The 16511-nt window shown below is 41.3% G+C and overlaps 1 protein-coding gene across 3 annotated transcripts in view; it reads right to left on the reverse strand.

Annotated features, from left to right (window-relative positions):
- Window positions 1-3621: 3621 nt before the first annotated feature.
- LOC117299906 (rho GTPase-activating protein 21-like) overlaps window positions 3622-16511 on the reverse strand; it is a 75782-nt gene continuing 62892 nt past the window's right edge. For all 3 annotated transcript variants that reach the window (XM_033783499.1, XM_033783498.1, XM_033783497.1), the window contains 7 exons: window positions 15317-15535; window positions 14789-14857; window positions 14331-14633; window positions 13258-13413; window positions 8564-8812; window positions 7810-8059; window positions 3622-6171 (listed from right to left, as the gene is read on the reverse strand). In XM_033783499.1, the coding sequence (XP_033639390.1) occupies window positions 4292-6171; window positions 7810-8059; window positions 8564-8812; window positions 13258-13413; window positions 14331-14633; window positions 14789-14857; window positions 15317-15535 (3126 nt within the window). In that variant the 3' untranslated portion in view covers window positions 3622-4291. The remainder of the gene's footprint in view (window positions 6172-7809; window positions 8060-8563; window positions 8813-13257; window positions 13414-14330; window positions 14634-14788; window positions 14858-15316; window positions 15536-16511) is intronic.

Below are 16511 nucleotides of genomic sequence, written 5' to 3' on the forward strand. Positions count from 1 at the left end.
ATTATCATTAAATAGCTGTAAATGGTATACAAATTTGCATGATGTCATTTTTGTTCGCTTTTCTTTTTACATAATATTGTGAATAAATTAAACATCCAAATGCTCCATGCAGTATAGAAATAACTTCTTAACACAAAGTATTTATTTTGCGGCGCATTCAGTTCAGTTTAATCAATTCTCTTACAGCTTCTTTTGCTTCAACTTAAAAAGTTCTTCTCTTGATAAGCTCATAAATTATTAATTTTTTGTATGGTATAGTGAGTGAAACTTCACTTCACCGTACTCCCATGCAAAATATCAAATCTTATAAGTTGTTACGCATTCATTTTAAAATGACGCACCAATTTTCTCTGTCGTAAGGTGTAAACAACTTTCTTTTCCTTTTGTAGAAAAATAAATAAATAATTTACAGTAGCAAGGGACCACTCTCTCCAGTAATTGAATTAATAACGAGTTACCAAATCATTATCAGCATGAAGAACATTAACCGTGTTTAAAAAGTAAGAAAGAATTAAACTAAGTAATAAGTTTTATTTCATGAATAACACCCAAAATTATATTTAATGTTAAATTCTGGCGTTTTTTTTTTGCACCGATGGATATATATATATATAACATTCTTTCAACGGCCTAGTATAATGCATACAGTGTATCATAGCTGGAGGTCCAGGGTTCGAATCCGACCTCAGTTGCCTGTAGACTTTTTTTTCTCTTGAGGTTTCTCTTGAAGTTTCTCTTGAAGTACTTCAATAACGATGGTTATATTAGCTGTGGAAAACACAGGGCTTGGTCACTATGATGGACCACAAGTTAAAATTTTGCATTTTTTTCCTCTCGTTTTTCCCGTACATTTTAAATGTACCAAATTGGTACAGTATTTAATTTTTTTTAAAAGGTAACAAAATTTGCCAACTTTTAACTTGTGGTTTGTCGAAACTTTGTGGTTTCGGCCATCAGGAGGACCTAGGGTTACAATTATTGCAACTGGGAGAATAAAAGATTTGTGCTTCAGGACAAATTTCAAGTCAAAAGTTTAAATGTCTTTCATAGTCAAAAACCAGTCAAAACAATGCAAACAAGACAACATCTTTATACAAACTGCATTATCAGTTCAAATTGTATTTGAATCCTTGAAAGAAAGAAAATAAGAATCCCATAAATAAAAAAAAGGAAAGATAAAACTTGGTTTGTTCTTGTTTCCTTTTTTTTTTTTTTTTTTTTTTTACAAAGGGCAGTATTTCAATACACAAATAATATTAATAAAAATCCATCAGAAATGTGTTTCAAAAAGAACTATAAAAAAATGTATCAAACTGTTATTTATAAGAACATAAAAACATTTTCCTTTATGTTTGCACCAAAACAATTGTGGTTCAGAATTTTTTTTTTAAATGATCAAGACCGACTTAAATTGGAGTGTTAAGATATGTTGGTATGAAGGGAAGTGACTACTACTATAGATAGGATTAAATGGTATGGAAAAGGGGGGTGGTGTTCACAATTTTGTCTACTGACCCAATTCACCTGACGTCATCATCAGAATAATCTTGGATGCGCCATTTTGTCAACACGTGTTTTTCAGAGATTACACGTAAACCTATTGACCACCAACATGGTGAGCGTGGCATCAGTCGCCGCGTGTGACGCGCGTGCACCTTCTTTGCTACAGTGCGTCATAAAACTACTGGAGCTTTGAAATGTTTTGGTTATTGGAAAAACTGAATAGGATGGTGACAAAAAAAAAATCAAAACATATTAAAGGTGTTTTTTTCTGCTTAGTAAACAAATCATTGGTATACAAAACAAGCAAGAATATTTGTATTTCATCAAATTTTGGGGTGGCAATATCTTATGGAATTGTAAAATGGAAATGTTGATTTTTTTTTGGTACAGTAGTCCAAGTCAAGGTTTGCATGGAATTGTTGAACTCTTCAAGGTGACCATGTCTTGGTGTGGTTTCCTTTTAAAGCTATTACAAACTCACGGTTAAATGATTGTCTAATACAGGCACCAGACTCATTAGAGGATCAAGCCTCGTTTTGGCTCTCATGCATTTGTGTGTATACAGAGCTCAAGATGTCAACCTACATTGTTCAAATTACAAAATATATATTGTTTTCAGATTAAGAAATGTGATAGTATAGGTTTTCCAAGCCAATTTCACCAAAAAGTTATTCAATTCCATCAACATGCATTCACATCCCACACTGTCCCATAATCTGCTCAAACTATGGTTTCTTTTTAGCTATTAATGCATTCAATTTCGTTCACACATGATTATGTTTTTCTCATTCAGATTCGTTCAGTCATTGTAAACATTTCAGAGTCATTCAAGACTAATTTTTGACCATTCTTACGTTAAGCTCGCCATCGAATTTACACTTGATGAAATGGACCCTTTTTATGAAACATGTTATTTACATTGACGCATGCATACAGACGCAGTTGGTTGGCAAACGCCATAGAGTTGTGCACTATAAGCAGATGCACAACAATCGCGTCAGCATCATGCACCCATTAGCCGTGTACAAAACAGCGCGATGTTTTTCCTCATTTTTGCCAACCAAAATGTAAGTGCGCACGCGCTTTGTATAATTTACATATTTCATGAAAAGGGTCCATTGAATGGTTGACTAGCTCTTGGTTCTGGCTTATACAAAATTGATTGAATCTTGCGGCCTAGTGAAATTGAAAAATCTTGCCCAGTGAATACTAAACTGGTGAAATTGCATTACTCCTTTTGAATGCTGATCCAAGACAGCATTCATTTTGAAATGAAATTGAATGAGCCAGGTGTTCAAATGAATGTTTTTTTGTTAAAAAAGGCAGGGAAAACCTTCAGTAAAATATTACAAAAGTAAATGTTGACGTCTTCAAATCACTTCACGGCATATTGTTAGCACCGTAGCTACTTGAATCACCAGGAAAACTCACACCGCGTATTACCATAAATAGCGCCCTCATTCTTTTACGAAGAAGTTGAGCTTGTTACAAACAAACAAACAAACAATCAAACAAAAATCAACTTATTTGTAAAAAATGAATGTTATTCTACAAAATGTTGTTAATATGATTGGTAACTGATTCAAATTTTCTTTTTCACTTCATTGATGAAATAGGGCAATACAAAAGACATACAAAATAAATTAAAAAAAATACCTTTGTTAAAGATTTGTAAATGAAGAAGACATTTGATGGGCCCCGAACAATGATGATCGGTGGAGCAAACAACTAGCCAAAAGTGCTGTAAAATGCACTTTAAAGACAGTGGACACCATTGGTAATTACTCAAAATTGTTATTAGCATAAGACCTCACTTGGTAACGAGTAATGGGGAGAGGTTGATAGTACAAAACATTGTGAGAAATGGCTCCCTCTGAAGTGACATAGTTTTTGAGAAAGAAGTAATTTTCCACGAATTTGATTTCGAGACCTCAGATTAAGAATTTGAGGTCTCGAAATCAAGCATCTGGAAGCACACAACTTTGTGTGACATGGGTGTTTTTTCTTACATAGTTATCTCCGACGATGACCAATCAAGCTCAAATTTTCACAGGTTTGTTATTTTATGCATATGTTGAGATACAGCAAGTGAGAACACTGGTTCACACCAATAGTGTCTTTAAACAGTCTTTAAAAAAATGCTAGTGCCTACAATTTTCTGCTTTCTGTTTTATAAAAAAACTTTAAAAAACCCACCTTAATGCAATGTACCACTTCACAGATAAAGTGAGAAAAAAAACCCATATCAAATCAACTTTTAATGTTCCTAAACACAAGGTTTGTTATTAATTAATATCTATTTACACTGTGTACATACTCCTTTGTCTTTTTCCTTTTTACAGATAAAATACTTTCCAATATGAATGGTGTTATTAGTATAGATTTTGTGTCGTTATGTACAATTTGTTTTTCTTGCAGAACTTTTTAAAACTTGCTTGCAATTGTGTATTTACATGTTAATGTTTGTGACTATTTACAGTGAAATTATAAATCATTTTACCATCGTCTCGATGTCGTTTTGTTCCTTCAGAAACTAAAACCAAATAAAAGAAACCACTTTCCGTTAATCCTAAAAATGAACAAAATCCATCATTCATCTTAAAAAAAGAAAACTTAACTTTAAGCTGTTAGCAGAAACAAGTTGCTTTTCAATTTCAATTGTTGGGAATTGGTGTGTGGGGACCAGTCAATGGTCGTTAGCATAACATGGCATTTAAGCTAGCAACACATTCTTGGCTGGTAACCCACAATGTTTCCAAAGCAGCTCTCTGAAATTGACCACTCATTTTCAGACATAGCTGAATTTTTGTGGGTTGACTTTCTTTCCGCCCTCTAGGTTTGAGGTGCTTTTGGGTTTAGAGAGGGGTTTTGAGGAGGGCGCTGTCGACATGGCCACTGACGCTAAGAGGTTCGGACTGCTGTTGGTTCTAACCCTCTCACTGTCCATCCAGGATTTCATGTTCTGCGGCTGCGACTCCATGGCCGGTTTCCCAAATGGCTTTAACCGATCAAAGGCGCTCATTTTGCGCGGATTGTCCTTTGCAGAGGACTCCTGATTTGAATTGTACTCCATGATTTTGCGGTATTCCGGAGTGTCCCGACCTCCCCCGACCGTGTGACGTCGTCGTCGGTTCTCTCGATGTTGCTCTTTAATCGACATCGTGTCCTTAGCTACAGCTTCAGAACGCTTTTTATGCTTCTCCACAATTCGTTTCGGTGAAGATTCTCTAGCTGTGGATTTTGTCGCAGATGGTGGGGCTGATTTGATTGTTAAAGTTGGTTCTTCTGCTGTGAGGCCGGTCTTCTCTAGAGTCAGAATCACCTCATAGTAATTCTTCTTACGAGGTGGCACCTGCGAGCTGCGGGTCGGTGAGGAGGATGTGGAGTTTGGGCTCGAGGTTGTCATTATCTCAACCTCTGACCTCTGAGGGGCCATGGACAGTTCATTGAATCGTGACGTTAAAGACTGGGGCTGGGAACTGTTGGTCGTAGCCCCTGTCGGTGTCCTACTCAATGGAATTTGTCTCAGATTACGGAGGTAGGTCCCACTGCCTGTTCGAACCCTGTAAGCATCCTGGTCATCCGGCATAGCGTAAGGAGAGGCTGTGTATACCCCGTCATTTGTACGTCTGTCATTGCGTGCAGTTTTTGAAGAGGTGGAGCTTTTGTCTGAGAAACGATCCTCCTCGTTCTCTTGGTGCATGACTTTCTGCAGGCGCTCATCAAAGGTGGCTTTTAATGTTTGAACAAAATCACTCTCACTTTCCGACGGGGATTCTCGGATCTCTAATTTTGTGTTGAAGACAGGATCGGACCTTGCAGCATGCAGTGTGTTGTTATTGTTTGAAGATGCTGTGGAAAAGTCTGAGAGTATCGACTCAGTGTCCATCGACCGTCTAGTCCGTCTGCTGCCCCCGGCCTCCTCATCTGTGAACTTCTGCGAGGCGAAGTTGGCAATTTTGCTGGAGACCGCTGATATCTCTCGGAGGTAGTCTCTTGACCGATAGAGTTCCTCCACATTCATGGCGTCCTCCTTCTCATAGTCCCGCAGAGCCTTCTGGTGCTCTTTTTCAATTCGCTGCCTCTCTCGCGCAAACTCAGACTTCCAATCTTTATCCGGTTTCAGAACAGTTTTCCGGCTACTGCTTCGGCCAGTTGCTCCTTGCCCGCTGGCCCCTTGAGAGGAAGTCTGCATGCTAGATTCCGAAGAAGCCGATATTGTACGTCCCCTCGATGGGTCAACCGTGTTGTAAAAACCCCTCGGAGAAGGGTGTTTTTCTCTTGGCCTGTTGTAAGTGTGGGAGTGGGTCTCCATATCCGAGTAGTTGACCTCACTGTCTACATTTGAGTGGGTCTCAACAGAGCTGTGGGAGTCCCTCCTAAGTATGACCTTGACGGTGCTCCTCTGTCGCTCCACAGGATGTAACACATCATCCTCTTCCTCGCCCACTTTGTCCGTAGTCTGATTCCTGATGGCTCGAACCTTGAGTTCCACCTCGCCACCTTTCCCAAGGAATCCGTACTCGGCTCCGTCGCTTTCCTCTGCGCTCAGCAGCGGCTTCTTGGTGGATCGTCCTTTCAGTTTGCGGTTGGCGGCAGAGATGACAGATGACATTAAGTCTCTGGGATTGATGTCCTTTCCCTTGGAGGAGTCACTTCCTGATTCGCCTACAGAGTGGAAACAAAAAAACATCAATGCTTTTATACAGGGATATTTTAGCGAGCGTCTCAAAAGTCCAAACGGTAGAAGCATTCTAATTGCATCTGATAAGTATACTCATGACCATAACTCTTGTAGGAGTGCTCCTATATTTTCAGCACAATGAAACAATCCAGGGGTTCAATGGATTGCGGGACTTCAGGGATAACAAATTTGAAGGGAAAATCCACATGACTGTTTACTCGACCAGAAATGTTCTTACAAGACCAGAAAAAAAGTGAAAGAAAACAATTTCCTTACACCTGGACACTGTTGCATCTAACATGTTTAACTGGTTCACTAAGGCATGTTTTGGAGGTTTGGTCTCATTTTGTCTTTACTGTTATTAAGTATACATCATTACTCAATGGAACCGAAAGACATTTATGGAACTGAAAATTACCAAAACTGGTACACAATTTGTTTTTATTATTACACAGTGAAGTATTGTTACTCAAATGAAAAACACAAGCCAGCCAGACAAGCCAGTCACATGTTTACAGGTCCGACGTTAAAATCACCTCCCTCGGGACTGTGATACATTGTACAAATTTGAGTCCTGCCCTGCGTGTGCCTATAGGAATGTTTTTTTTTTATACCAAAAACGTACTCGACAGCAGTCGCTTACAAGGAAAATACCAAGTATTGGTAGGCTGAAGACACTAGGATGGGGCTCTTGGGGGGGGGGGGGGTGGTTTGTACGGTTGAGAAGAAGATTTGTAGGGTTGGATTTCAAGTAACTTTAGCAGGGGTTAGAGTCATTGCTGACAAAAGAGTCTGAAAGATAGAGTTCACATTAATTAGGAGGTATGTTGAAATGGTGGCATTTCCACCTTTTGTAACCCCTATAGTTTAGATTTCACAGAGCTTTAAGGAACGGTGTCCTCAGCACTAGAAAAGTAGATCAAGGAGCAGGATTTCTTTATGTGGAAGAATTTACTGATTTTCTTCACTGGGCCAACTTAAAAAGTTTGAAATATCAGTTCAAAGTCTGAAATTTCTCATCCCTGGTTAAGATAGGTATGTAGGAAAGAGGATTAGAAAGAATCCGGTAGGTTTGACTAGATTTCTTTCGTGGAGGTGGTCCTAGGAAATATTTTTTTATCTAACGAGGGCGGAGCTAAGGAGGCGTTGGTTTGTAAGATATGGCCGTTTCCAAATTGGTGTTTACAGCTTTACATTTTTTTGTATGCACGTCGCCAGACACACAAGGCCTGACGGCCACTTCAAGGTGTGGGCTACAATTACTTTATTCCAGAGGCAGTTGCCACCTACTCCTAGGGCTGAAACAGGGTTACCCCTTTTGCAGTTAATACGGATGTAGGCTTGGGTAACATCAATCTGAAGCCTGGCCAGTAGAGCAGAAAGCACTACCTACCCAATTTTACGCAGCAAGTGTCATCACGACTGGGATTCGATCCCCCACACTCTGTTGATCAAACACCAGAGCTTGAATCCGGTGCTCGGTCATGACACGCCAAAGCTACAGCTAAGGGTGTTGCTAAGGACATCCTATATCTCATTGCACAATGGCATGGAAATCTAGCTGCAGCCCTAGCTGAGTTGCCAATTCGGACAAGACCTAACTCTCTTTAGGCCACACCTACCTGATTGATCATCCTTTCGAGCCTTGGACAGAAGCTCACTTGCATCCGATGACATCACCTCCGTCTCTGGCATGGCGGAGATCGGTACGTCCTGTTGGCTCTCCACAGCCTCGTTGAAGAACCAATCACAGTGCTGGATGATACTCTCGATGATGCAGCATTGGTCAGACATGTCCGTCACCATAGTAACCATGCTGTTGTCGCTAGAGCGGACAAGGGTAGGTCCAAAGACTATGGCAAGATTGCGGACCTACGGGGAGAAAAAATGAACAATGCTTTGATAAAAAATCCGACAAAAACTTGCAAATTTCATCAAGAACAGGTTACCAGCCAATGAATGAATTAAAATTGATTGAATGACAAAAATCTTTTCTCCAAGTTTGTTTTGTGCAATATTTTGTAAATTTTACTATTATTATTATTATTATTATTTTTAATGCTTCACTGACAAGTGACTGCTGACAAGAACTGTAAACCTATCGCTTATCCAAGTCCTGTGAGAAAAAAATTACTCCAGTGAAATTTAAACCCATGACCTTTGCCATTCTAGAGTGAATATTTAAATACTTGACCACCAAGCATGCTTGTTGACAAGAGGCCAGTTTGAGCCCTGTATATTAGCAGTGGGTTACCGTAACTATTTCATAGATGTAACATTTGCTTTAGATTATAGAAAGTTATCTGTTTTGTTTTTGTTGTTGTAAGCTTAGCAATATACTTTAAGTCACAAATGCTCTGGGATATTTTGTCCTACCTCCATCTTATTCACATCAGAGTTCAGCGACAACGTTCGCAAGTGGTTTGCCAGGAACTTGAATGTCTCGTAGTGATGGTCCGATAGGTTCTGGATCTGGCGTCTTAGGGCCCACATACGCTGAGCCGGGTCCTTGCAACGATTGGCCTCGATGAAGTCTGTGTACTGATCTTTGGGGACCATCGGGTTGGGGAGTTTACGGAAAAACATCTTGAGGAGACTGCTGACGACGTTCACGTCTCGCCACCTCTATAAATATTCATTAGAAGACAAAATTATTCAATTATTATTATTATTAGTCTGCATTTTGACTGATAAAAATAGTTGGCCCAAATCTCTATAAATATTGATAAACCAACTGTGGGCTGTCTGCATATTGATTTGCATCTTAAACAGTGACATCTCACAGTCTCTAGATAAAAAAAAATTATTCCTGGACTGTCAGCTTATTGACTTAAATAAAACATATTTAAATCCCTTAATCTCTATGAATATTCATGAGGTGAGAAACTTATTGTGGGTGTCTGCATATTGATTGGCATGCGAAACATTGACATCTCAGAATATCTTGAAATATTCATTGACATGTGAGATATTAATTGTATGCAGTCTGCAGGCTAATACGCATCCAAAACATTGTCATCTCACATCTATAAATATTCATAAAGATGATGAATTATTCATGAAGTATCTGTATACTACTTTTGCAGCCTAGCTGTCCTGTCACCTGCACGAACTAACCACGGGTATAAATGGGTTCTTGCAAGGATAGAGATTGATAGTGTGGTTGAAAAGGCCTTCAGAGTGCCATGGCAGGCTTAGGTTGCATTATTAGGGAGTATCAGAGTGCCATGGCAGGCTTAGGTTGCATTATTAGGGAGTATCAGAGTGCCATGGCAGGCTTAAGTTGCATTATTAGGGAGTATCAGAGTGCAATGGCAGGCTTAGGTTGCATTATTAGGGAGTATCAGAGTGCCATGGCAGGCTTAGGTTGCATTATTAGGGAGTATCAGAGTGCCATGGCAGGCTTAGGTTGCATTATTAGGGAGTATCAGAGTGCCATGGCAGGCTTAGGTTGCATTATTAGGGAGTATCAGAGTGCCATGGCAGGCTTAGGTTGCATTATTAGGGAGTATCATAGTGCCATGGCAGGCTTAGGTTGCATTATTAGGGAGTATCAGAGTGCCATGGCAGGCTTAGGTTGCATTATTAGGGAGTATCAGAGTGCCATGGCAGGCTTAGGTTGCATTATTAGGGAGTATCAGAGTGCCATGGCAGGCTTAGGTTGCATTATTAGGGAGTATCAGAGTGCCATGGCAGGCTTAGGTTGCATTATTAGGGAGTATCAGAGTGCCATGGCAGGCTTAGGTTGCATTATTAGGGAGTATCAGAGTGCCATGCCAGGCTTAGGTTGCATTATTAGGGAGTATCAGAGTGCCATGGCAGGCTTAGGTTGCATTATTAGGGAGTATCAGAGTGCCATGGCAGGCTTAGGTTGCATTATTAGGGAGTATCAGAGTGCCATGGCAGGCTTAGGTTGCATTATTAGGGAGTATCAGAGTGCCATGGCAGGCTTAGGTTGCATTATTAGGGAGTATCAGAGTGCCATGGCAGGCTTAGGTTGCATTATTAGGGAGTGTCAGAGTGCCATGGCAGGCTTAGGTTGCATTATTAGGGAGTATCAGAGTGCCATGGCAGGCTTAGGTTGCATTATTAGGGAGTATCAGAGTGCCATGGCAGGCTTAGGTTGTATTATTAGGGAGTATCAGAGTGCCATGGCAGGCTTAGGTTGCATTATTAGGGAGTATCAGAGTGCCATGGCAGGCTTAGGTTGCATTATTAGGGAGTATCAGAGTGCCATGGCAGGCTTAGGTTGCATTATTAGGGAGTATCAGAGTGCCATGGCAGGCTTAGGTTGCATTATTAGGGAGTATCAGAGTGCCATGGCAGGCTTAGGTTGCATTATTAGGGAGTATCAGAGTGCCATGGCAGGCTTAGGTTGCATTATTAGGGAGTATCAGAGTGCCATGGCAGGCTTAGGTTGCATTATTAGGGAGTATCAGAGTGCCATGGCAGGCTTAGGTTGCATTATTAGGGAGTATCAGAGTGCCATGGCAGGCTTAGGTTGCATTATTAGGGAGTATCAGAGTGCCATGGCAGGCTTAGGTTGCATTATTAGGGAGTATCAGAGTGCCATGGCAGGCTTAGGTTGCATTATTAGGGAGTATCAGAGTGCCATGGCAGGCTTAGGTTGCATTATTAGGGAGTATCAGAGTGCCATGGCAGGCTTAGGTTGCATTATTAGGGAGTGTCAGAGTGCCATGGCAGGCTTAGGTTGCATTATTAGGGAGTATCAGAGTGCCGTGGCAGGCTTAGGTTGCATTATTAGGGAGTATCAGAGTGCAATGGCAGGCTTAGGCTGCATTATTAGGAAGTATCAGAGTGCCATGGCAGGCTTAGGTTGCATTATTAGGGAGTATCAGAGTGCCATGGCAGGCTTAGGTTGTATTATTAGGGAGTATCAGAGTGCCATGGCAGGCTTAGGTTGCATTATTAGGGAGTATCAGAGTGCCATGGCAGGCTTAGGTTGATTATTAGGGAGTATCAGAGTGCAATGGCAGGCTTAGGTTGCATTATTAGGGAGTATCAGAGTGCCATGGCAGGCTTAGGTTGCATTATTAGGGAGTATCAGAGTGCCATGGCAGGCTTAGGTTGCATTATTAGGGAGTATCAGAGTGCCATGGCAGGCTTAGGTTGCATTATTAGGGAGTATCAGAGTGTCATGGCAGGCTTAGGTTGCATTATTAGGGAGTATCAGAGTGCCATGGCAGGCTTAGGTTGCATTATTAGGGAGTGTCAGAGTGCCATGGCAGGCTTAGGTTGCATTATTAGGGAGTATCAGAGTGCCGTGGCAGGCTTAGGTTGCATTATTAGGGAGTATCAGAGTGCAATGGCAGGCTTAGGCTGCATTATTAGGGAGTATCAGAGTGCCATGGCAGGCTTAGGTTGCATTATTAGGGAGTATCAGAGTGCCATGGCAGGCTTAGGTTGTATTATTAGGGAGTATCAGAGTGCCATGGCAGGCTTAGGTTGCATTATTAGGGAGTATCAGAGTGCCATGGCAGGCTTAGGTTGATTATTAGGGAGTATCAGAGTGCAATGGCAGGCTTAGGTTGCATTATTAGGGAGTATCAGAGTGCCATGGCAGGCTTAGGTTGCATTATTAGGGAGTATCAGAGTGCCATGGCAGGCTTAGGTTGCATTATTAGGGAGTATCAGAGTGCCATGGCAGGCTTAGGTTGCATTATTAGGGAGTATCAGAGTGCCATGGCAGGCTTAGGTTGCATTATTAGGGAGTATCAGAGTGCCATGGCAGGCTTAGGTTGCATTATTAGGGAGTATCAGAGTGCCATGGCAGGCTTAGGTTGCATTATTAGGGAGTATCAGAGTGCCATGGCAGGCTTAGGTTGCATTATTAGGGAGTATCAGAGTGCCATGGCAGGCTTAGGTTGCATTATTAGGGAGTATCAGAGTGCCATGGCAGGCTTAGGTTGCATTATTAGGGAGTATCAGAGTGCCATGGCAGGCTTAGGTTGCATTATTAGGGAGTATCAGAGTGCCATGGCAGGCTTAGGTTGCATTATTAGGGAGTATCAGAGTGCCATGGCAGGCTTAGGTTGCATTATTAGGGAGTATCAGAGTGCCATGGCAGGCTTAGGTTGCATTGTTAGGGAGTATCAGAGTGCCATGGCAGGCTTAGGTTGCATTATTAGGGAGTATCAGAGTGCCATGGCAGGCTTAGGTTGCATTATTAGGGAGTATCAGAGTGCCATGGCAGGCTTAGGTTGCATTATTAGGGAGTATCAGAGTGCCATGGCAGGCTTAGGTTGCATTATTAGGGAGTATCAGAGTGCCATGGCAGGCTTAGGTTGCATTATTAGGGAGTATCAGAGTGCCATGGCAGGCTTAGGTTGCATTATTAGGGAGTATCAGAGTGCCATGGCAGGCTTAGGTTGCATTATTAGGGAGTATCAGAGTGCCATGGCAGGCTTAGGTTGCATTATTAGGGAGTATCAGAGTGCCATGGCAGGCTTAGGTTGCATTATTAGGGAGTATCAGAGTGCCATGGCAGGCTTAGGTTGCATTATTAGGGAGTATCAGAGTGCCATGGCAGGCTTAGGTTGCATTATTAGGGAGTATCAGAGTGCCATGGCAGGCTTAGGTTGCATTATTAGGGAATATCAGAGTGCCATGGCAGGCTTAGGTTGCATTATTAGGGAGTCAATAGGGATTCAAGAAATGTTACTAGCCTAGTGACCAGCAGCCAATTTTGCAAACGCTAGCATTAATCCTAACTCGAGTTAGGATGAGTAACCTCCTCCTAACTTAGGATGGGCTCAATGCGTCCTACGTATTTGGATACGGAACTGAACCAGTCCTAAGTCCTAAGATTAATCCTAAGTTAGGAAGAGTTTGGTGAAATTGACGGCTGGGCACTAATAAAGCCACTGAATTTTTTTTTGTAAAAATGCACTATATAAGAACTTGTTATTAATATTATTATTATAAAAATGTAAATAATTAAAATCACACATTTTCTATATACAAAAATCTGTTATTTTGAAAACTTGTTTTCTTTTTAATAAAGCACCCCAAAAACTGTGAATAAAAAAAACTTTGAGAGAGAAACTCACACTATCACCAAAGTTGGCTTCTTCAGGTCCTCCTTTGAGCTCGTCCTGTAGATACGTCACACCAGCCGTGTTCCCTGGTACCCGGTATATGCCAACGATGTCCGTACCAATATCTTCAACAATTCCGCAGCAGATGTCAACAAACATTGGAACAAACTGTAAGAAACAGTAGTTAATTTTTAGTGAATAGTTTTGATGTTAAAGGCAGTGGACACTATTGGTAATTACTCAAAATAATTATTAGCATAAAAACTTACTTGGTAACGAGTAATGGGGAGCTGTTGATAGTATAAAACATTGTGAGAAACGGCTCCCTCTGAAGTAACGTAGTTTTTGAGAAAGAAGTAATTTTCCACAAATTTGATTTCAAGACTTCATAATTAGACTCTGAGGTCTCGAAATCAAGCATTTTGAAGCACACAACTTCGTGTGACAAGGGTGTTTTTTCTTTCATTATTACCTCCCAACTTCGACGACCGATTGAGCTCAAATTTTCACAGGTTTGTTATTTTATGCATATGCTGAAATACATCAAGTGAGAAGACTGGTGTTTGACAGTTACCAATAGTGTCCAGTGTTTTTAAACATGTTTTTCCTCTAAACTGGATTTTGGTCTCTGAAAGAGACAAATTTGAGCAACAAGGGTGTATTTTCTTCATTCTTCTCTTGCAACTTTAATTACCACTTGAGTTCAACTTTTCACAGATTTGTTATTTAATGCATATATCCGGATACACCAATTTATTCGCTCCGAAAAGACGCCGCTGTAAACCGACCCGTATACCGTGTGCGTGGTGCGTGCGATCACACCGCATGACCCACCCGTATACACACTGTCACATCGTACGACTACTGTGCACACAAGTCATCCGCACTCGTACCACTAACCGCATGTGGAGGCCATCAGACGGCCGACGCATGCGGATAGTGTACGGGGGCATTGTGTCGTGCGATGTTACGCATAGTGAATACGGGTGGGTTTTTATACAGCGGCGGTCTTTTTTCGGAGTGAATAATTCGACTGCCTTGAGCAAGGCTATGTACCTCCAGGACCATAAGATTTAAACTGTTACCTCGTTGGATTCCGATGGCGTACACCTGTCTAGCGGCACCCCAAAGGTCAGACTGTTCAGTTCCTCGGCCGTCGGCTGACCCCACGTCGTCCCCTTCTTCTTCATTTTGTGTTTCATCTTCCCGGCCAGACCCGAGGACTGCTTCTTGGGTGGCGGCTGCTGCTGGAGGGCCGGTGATGGACTACGACTGGTCTTCTTACGGTTGTTTGGGGGCGAGAGGACATTTTTGGAGGCGGGTTGCGAAGTGGAGCTTGTGTGTTGCTGCTGGGTCTTGTGCATGATGAAGTTGGCGCTCAAGATGTCCTGTTGGAGGTCAAGCAAAACTTTGTTGTAATTCTTGCCCCGAGTAAGAGTGGCAAGAACTTCTTTAAGAGGTTTTAGTTTTGTAGTTTAGAAAATTTTCCAGAAGTTTTCTCTATGGGTTACAAAAACTGACTGAAGTTATAAGGGATACTTACATCACCACCGGGTGCTAAGTTGGCCTGGATTGATGTTATCCACGACAGCATATTTTTTGTGTCACTGACCTGTACATAAATAATACAAAAAAGCCTAATATCAACAAACTTTCAGGAAACAAACTGTTTCTTAAATTGGGGTACCGCAAGGCCTTGTACTTTAACATTAAACCTAGTAAATTTTATTTTACATTTACAATATTGAAGTTTCTGATGTTTTTTTTATTTGGCCCGATTACTTAATTCATTGAGGTACAATACTAGGCTTATACGTTCCCAAAACACTACATTTAGTTCTATTATTTGTTTCAACCATCAGTACTATTCCTCAAGAGGCACTACATTTAAATGTTCAAGGTCTAAATGCGTGGTTCTCCAAGGTTTCATGCTCGGTCCCAATTATTTCTTTCAAACAATGATACTGTGCTCAAACCAAAAAGTAAATTTCTCAAGGGACAAATTTCAGGTTCCTCAAGGTTCGATGCTTGGTCCACACTTTTATTTTATTTCAACCAAAACCAGACTTACCTGGATGAGATACTCAGACCCAGTGGTTGTACTCAGACGGAAGACGTTCTTCTTTTTGGTGTAGTCATAGGCAATGTCCACCATGGAGGCCTTGATGCTGATTGGTCGGTCCTCGGCGGAGGAGGGGCTCATGTTGGCATCTCTCCTCTCCTTCATCAGGTACAGGGTCTGGTTCTTGAGCACCATCCAGACTGGCTTCCAGGAACGGTCACTGGCACGCTAAAAGGAACCAAGTATAATGTTTAACCCTCCTACTACTGTATGAATGTGTTTCTCTAGACAATCACCCATACTTCACTATACCACAACAGTGGCATTTGAGGCACACAAATGCCTACATGAATGTAGAGTAAAGCCATACCCCAAAGTGCTTCACTGAGAGGTAACCTTGAGAAGCCACCAGCTGTGCTCAGTTACAATGACATTTGGGCCACTGTTGGAAGGTTCTCAACCTTGGTCAAGTCCTATACTACAGTAGCAACCTGTGGCACTGATCGACCATACATACAAACTCAATGATAGGAAAGGAAAGTAAGTGGCATGCATTACTTCAGCTCATGGGAGATTTTTAGACATCTTACATCAAGACCCCTTGCATATGATCTCATACACAGGCAGATTATTGGACAATAACTGTTCTTTGTGCGTAAAAACGTGTGCGTGACCTTCTTATACCGGTAGTGTTTCACATTATGCAAGAGAGTGTACTATTTTCTATAGACCCCTTTACACACACAGAACGAACCTTCAAACAAAAAGCGTGTCTACCACTTTCATCATTTTCGGAGTCAAATCTTTTGGGCATGTTTGAGCACCATTCTGACTCCAAAAATTGAGGACAATGTACATGTATGTGTGTGTGAATTTGCTGCTCCTTGTGCTCGGGGTATACAGGAGTTTAGTTTATTTTCACTTAATCTAGTTAGGTTTGTGGAGACACCATCTACATAAATCTCTCTCTTTAAATTGTGGTGGTTCTCTTAAGGAACGATGGATTACAACTCCAGCGTTAAATTTGCATCAGGGATAAAGAATATTAAGGTACCGCAACGATATAATAGATGTTACATTTGCATTGGGGATAAAGAATATTAATTTTGGTTTTTACCCATACACCGATGTGTGTTAGCACTGTATACTCAGGACTTTTTCACAGGACTCGGGAAAGTACTGAGTATACAGTGCTAACACACAT

This window comes from Asterias rubens, chromosome 15 (genome assembly GCF_902459465.1).
Source record: "Asterias rubens chromosome 15, eAstRub1.3, whole genome shotgun sequence".
NCBI lineage: Eukaryota > Metazoa > Echinodermata > Asteroidea > Forcipulatida > Asteriidae > Asterias > Asterias rubens.